Source organism: Hyperolius riggenbachi, chromosome 5, assembly GCF_040937935.1.
Source record: "Hyperolius riggenbachi isolate aHypRig1 chromosome 5, aHypRig1.pri, whole genome shotgun sequence".
NCBI classification, from domain to species: domain Eukaryota; kingdom Metazoa; phylum Chordata; class Amphibia; order Anura; family Hyperoliidae; genus Hyperolius; species Hyperolius riggenbachi.
The window spans coordinates 116390714-116396713 of record NC_090650.1 but is presented as its reverse complement, the minus strand read 5'-3'; the positions used below and the strand labels follow the sequence as shown (position 1 = coordinate 116396713).

At 40.1% G+C, this 6000-nt stretch overlaps 1 protein-coding gene across 1 annotated transcript in view; it reads left to right on the top strand.

The window, feature by feature from the left end:
- TOP2B (DNA topoisomerase II beta) overlaps positions 1–6000 on the top strand; it is a 105787-nt gene that overhangs the window by 49893 nt on the left and 49894 nt on the right. Inside the window, exons 7-10 of the mRNA XM_068236177.1 lie at positions 79–291; positions 373–546; positions 3707–3808; positions 5630–5767. Of these exons, the coding sequence (XP_068092278.1) occupies positions 79–291; positions 373–546; positions 3707–3808; positions 5630–5767 (627 nt within the window). The remainder of the gene's footprint in view (positions 1–78; positions 292–372; positions 547–3706; positions 3809–5629; positions 5768–6000) is intronic.

Genomic DNA, 6000 nt, shown 5'->3' with positions numbered 1-6000 from the left:
CACGTTAAAAGCTATATTGTCCTATTCGTGTGACTGGAGTTGCATTTTGAACACTGAAATATTTTGCCTTCTGAATAGATATGGATGAACAATATGCAAAAAACCACAGACCCCAAGATCAAATTTTTTGATGGCGACGACTTCACATGCATTACATTCCAGCCGGATTTGGCAAAATTTAAGATGGAAAATCTGGACAAGGACATCGTAGCCCTCTTAACAAGGCGAGCTTATGATGTTGCAGGTTCTTGTAAAGGTGTCAAAGTGTTGCTCAATGGAAAGAAACTTCCAGTAAGTGCCTGTAAGCAGTCATGAGTTATGGAGATATTTGCTGTAACGCTTGTGGTCATTAACCCTTGTTGCTCTTTGTAGGTGCACGGATTCCGCAGTTACGTAGATCTTTACGTAAAGGAAAAACTGGATGAAACCGGTGTTGCACTTAAAGTAATCCACGAGACTGTAAATGATCGGTGGGAGGTGTGTCTCACAATGAGTGAGAAAGGCTTCCAGCAAATCAGTTTTGTAAATAGTATAGCTACTACAAAAGTAAGTACTTTCATATGGACATGTTTCAGTCTTTCACTCTTTTAGTTTAACTATGGGGCTGATTCACAAAGCTTTTCTGTTGAATTATGTCACATTACTTATAAACTTACCATTTATCTCTCCTTAAAGTGAATGGGAACCGCATTTAAAAAAAATGAGACAGATACTTACCCAAGGAGAGCGAAGGTTCTGGGTCCTATAAAACCTTCCCGCTCCTCTCCTGGTCCCCTGGTTCCAGTGCTGGCTCGCCCGGTTGCAGTATTTGACTAATTTAGTCACATACTGCTTTATCCGGCCGAAGGAGGCTTCAGAAGTCTTCAGGGAGCCCGAGTGCTCCTGAAGAAGGGCCGCCCTGTACTGCGCTTGCGCAAGCACGCTCTCTTGCACGCTCACACCTGTGCAGTATGGAGCCGCACGTCTTTGGGAGGACACGGCTCCCGAAGACTTCCAAATACCCTTTTGGTGGGGGATTGAAACGGGGGGAAGCCAGCACAGGATAGAGAGCACTGAGAGAGGAGACTGAAGGCTCTATATGACCCAGAGCCTTCCCTCTCCTTAGGTAAGTATTTGCTTCATTTAAAAAAAAAATGCGGTTCCCATTCACTTTAACCACCTGAGTGGTATGGACGAGCTCAGGGGATCGCATGGCCCCAGGTGGTTTTATTTTAAAACAAATTGTTTTAGATCGTGTAGCTAGCACTTGGCTAGCTACATATGTCCCCCGATCGCCGCCGGCACCTTCTGATCCCCTGGATCGCCACCCTGATACATACCTCCCCCCGGAACCTGCAATGGCACAGCCTCTCCAATAGCCTCCAGGCGTCGCTATGAGGAGGATCGGGCCTGCACATGACGTCGATGACGTCCGACGTCAATAGTCGCCATAGCGACGACACAAGCTGTTCGGGGAAGTTGCGGTTCTCGCAGGATCGCGGCTAGGTAAATATAACCGACGGTGATCGGGGGACCAGAGCGGTGCCGGGGGACTTGGGGTACATGTGTAGCTAGCCTACACTATTTAAAATACATTTAAAACAAAAAATTTCCCTGCAGCGGCCGCGTGGCCACAACAACTGAACGCCAGGGAGGTTAAATGACTTCTCATGATTTATTTCTCCTTAAAGCAAACCTGAAGCGAAAATAAACGTATGAGATAATGAATTGTACGTGTAGTACTGCTAAGAAAAAGAGCATTAGTAGCAAAGAAAAGTCACCTGCTTTCCAGTAGAGGAAGAGTTAAAAACCTCAGTTGTTATCTATGCAAAAGAGCTTCTCTGAGCTCCATACAGTCCTGTTCTGTTTCTAAAGCACTCAAACAGCAGATAAACAGTGAGAGACAATTTGAGATAAGGTTTTACTGCAGGAAGGTTCAAAGGGTCATTATTTCTGGTTTGACTTATAGCTTATAAGACAGTGTGTTTTTTTCAACTTCAAATATTACAGAATGATGCAATGTTATTTAAAAAAACAAAACAAAACAAAAAACTGAAATAACTGAAAATAAAAATGAGACTCTTTTCTTTGCTACTAATGTTTTCTTACCCGTACTACACATACAATTCATTATAGCATACTTTTTTTTTTTGTCACTCCAGGTTTGTTTTAAAGAACTTATGTAACTCTCCTTATTTGACTCAACTCATGATTTGACTCTTATCTGTTTATCTCATGCATTAGCTCTCCTTACAGTTAAAATGCAAAATACGTAAGCTTTGTGAGTCTACACAGAATAGATGAAAATGGTATTCCCCTGTGTGACTAATAAATCATGTCAGCATTGCTATTTCTAGTGTATTAAATGCAGAGCTTGATGTACAGGACTCTGTACATCGTAAAACAGCAACAATGCAAAATGAGAAAGTTATAATAAAGCAAACTTTCTGTAAAAAGAGGATGCAGCATCTTAACATGGTGATAATATATGTGATCTATGTATTTGGGGGAGTAGATAAAATAAAAGCCTGAAAAGTTCCATTTTGCAGACTGAAAGAAGTAGTCAGATCAGACTTTGCACAGTAGATTACCATCACAAATGTGTTTGTGACTTAGGGCCGGTTTCCAGTGAGCCAGCATGTGTCTTGCAGGATGCCTGCCGCCACTTGTAGTCACTGACAGGTTAAGGTAAAATAGAGGCCCTAGGCAAGGTAGTAGATTTGCTTTTGTCAATCTGAGGTGGCAGTTGGACCCCCTGACACCCACTAGGCCGCAGGCACCTGCCTAGGTTGCCTTGGGGATGATCCTGCTCTGCTTTATTATGTGCGCACTTTTGTAGTGATCTGGAATTTAATTTTTTTAGATGAATTTTCATCCTAAAGTTCAAATTTAAAATAAACTTGAGTCTCCAAACAAAACTGGCAACTTGTTGGAGGCAGAAGAGGTTATACTCACCTCTTCCCTGAGTCTCCATGCTAAGCGGTCCCTTGATGCTCTGTAACATGCGGCACAATCTCCTGTACAGAGACACCAGGGCCCACATGCGATTCTGTTTTCTCCTGAGTTTTCTCCAAGGTGATATTCTAAACTTGTAAATAAAATGCCTTTTAAGCCATCAGAAAGCAAGAAAATATTCAAAATAATTTTGATAGTACCTTTTCACTTACATTTTGGTACTTTTTAGTTGAGAAGTGCTGGAAAATTATTTTAAATCGAAGATGAAAAATTATCTCCTAGAAGAAAACTAGAGAGTAGAGCATTGACCAGAAACAGCAGCACAAGTCTTACTCTGCAGCTGTAAAATGTGTGGGACAGAACATAGAACATTTGCAGTATGAAGACTGCCAGGGCAGAGATGGATGTGGTCTTTCTGGTCTGGTCCCCCACTCAGATTTTAGTGCTGAAATGGTGCTGAATGCATGTGTTTGGGTTCTGAACTACATTGTCCCGAATTCAAACACCAGCACTAATAATTTGCCATAGTTTTGACAATCCTGTTACATTGACTGTAACGTCTGTTCATTAATTTTTCACCACATGCTTAATGTTTGTTGCTCGGCATTTCACAGGTTTGCCACAGTTGCTTTGCTGATCGACAGGCTATCCATTAGATACATATGCAGCCTCTTCAAATTTGAAGAATTATATTTAAAATTGTGTATGTGTGTGCGCATGTCGGATGTCAGTGGTTTTGCTAAAAAAAGCTCCTGTATTTTTTCTGTTGCAGGGTGGTAGACATGTGGATTATGTAGTGGATCAAATAGTCTCTAAACTTATTGAAGTTGTGAAAAAAAAGAACAAAGCTGGAGTTTCTGTAAAGCCTTTTCAGGTATAGTAGAATGCTTTACCACTTTTTAAATTTATTTTTCTACCTGATAAGCCACATTAAGGTCACATTCACAGTGGGACGTTATGGTTACACGTTATAAAGTCTTATAACGCAGCTTACCACACTGCAATGCTAATCCCATGGGCCGTTAACAGTGCAACGTTAAAGTTGCGTTAAAAATGTTGCGTTGTGGTAACTCACTGCTTGCAACTTTAACGGCGCATTAAAACGCAACGTCCCACTGTGAATACAGCCTGAACTAGGATCTGTTTGCCGCCTTAGCAAACTCTGTGTGTGTGTCTAGAAACCAATGTGTCAAGCAGCAGTAAACATCCCTGCGGCATGTAGACCTGGAAGTGGGGTGTATGTTTTCCACTCTCCTTACACTGCTGCATCTTCTCTTCTGGGCCTCCTTTTTTTCTTTTTTAATGATCTTGTGATTATCGCTATTTTGTGGGAGCACTATAATGAGGAACCATCATAATGGGGGGCACTAATGGGCGAGAAGTACCATAAAGGGGACATTATAATGGCTGGGATACTATAAGATTGTCTGGCCTTTAGTGGCTCATCCTGGAACTTGAGTTTGACATGCCTGCTTTTGATTGAGCTCTGACTCCTGAAAGTTGGACAGATGACTGAGGTGGCTTTTAACATATGATTTTTCTTGTTCATGGCAAAAATACATTTGGTTATGTGTATATTTAGACTGTGCATTATTGGTTTTAAAAAAAATTTTTTTATTTTTTTACGTTACTGGCAGGGCAATTCTAGTGTATATATATTTAAAGCTGTTAATGTATAGAAAAGTTTCTGCAAAGTGTGATGAAAAATGGGCTTCTAAAGTGTTGAACGTTCTTGAAAACTGCTTTTAGGATGTCCCCACTTCCCTCCCTGTTTGTAAATGATCCATATGCACTGCCTTTCCACTTCAGCACAATAGGCCCCGTATTCTTATAAGTTTTTTTATTACAGATGGTTTCACACTTTATTAACAAAATACTCATCCCCCAACAAGCAGCAAAAGTACTCAAAACAGGATGTCCCAAATATATTTACTTCTTTGGTTACTTCTTAACTTGTTTGTGCTATAAATCTATTATGAAGGATAGATATGAAACCATCAACCATGATAAAACTTATTGAACCAAGGCCACTGAGTATGGAGGTATCGGCAAATAAGTGACCAGTTTTTCCCGGAAAAAAAAAATAGGAGTTTCGGGAGTCTTTTTAAAACGCACCTAAAATGAGTAAAGTATGTTGTATTGACCAGAATGCTATTTACATTTTTATGTTCTAGAGAGAGTATTTTTCATGAGTATGTTCATCATGAGGTAAGATTGTCCAATTGCTTGACTGCTTTCACAATGAAACCACCAGGGTTTCAACCAGTCCGCACCAGGAACCAGAGAAGGTGCAGCAGTATACACAGGAAATTAGAAGAATGACCAGGTCTCTACCTGGATTTAAAGCTGTAAAATATTAAAATTTTATTGTATCACAGCACAATAGCACACGCAACGTTTCGGTGCACAGGCCTTTTTTAAGTGTACACTTGACAAGGGCCTGCATGCTGCAACTTATGCATTTGTACTGTGATACAATAAAATATTAATCTTTTACAACTTTAAATCCAGGTAGAGACCCTGTCATTTTTCTACTTTACTATATATGGAATCTTAATCTCTGATTCATCTTCAAGATGTTTTCGAGAGGTCATTATAGGGAAATCCATAATACCGTTTTACTCTTATAAGAAGTGGTTTTGCAGTATAGTGCTTTAGTTAAACTAAATATTACTTTTGTTTTTGTTATTTTTAGGTGAAGAATCACATATGGGTGTTTGTCAACTGTTTGATTGAGAATCCCACGTTTGACTCTCAGACAAAGGAAAACATGACCCTCCAAGCAAAGAGTTTTGGGTCCAAATGCCAACTGTCAGAAAAATTTGCAAAAGCGGTTAGTATGAACAACCACCTCCTACTGGTTTCTGAAAGAAGTGACTGGTATGCTTGACAGACATTACTCAAGCTTAAAGTTTCATTTTGCTGTGCAGAATTGATCCTGGCTGAATGCTGTGAGGCAACACAGGCAGATTGTATTTCATATTCATGAAATTATCCTTGAGGGATAATTTTAGACTAAAGGTCTGTTTCACGGTTTGTTCTAACAGTTTAAGAAAGAAATAGAAT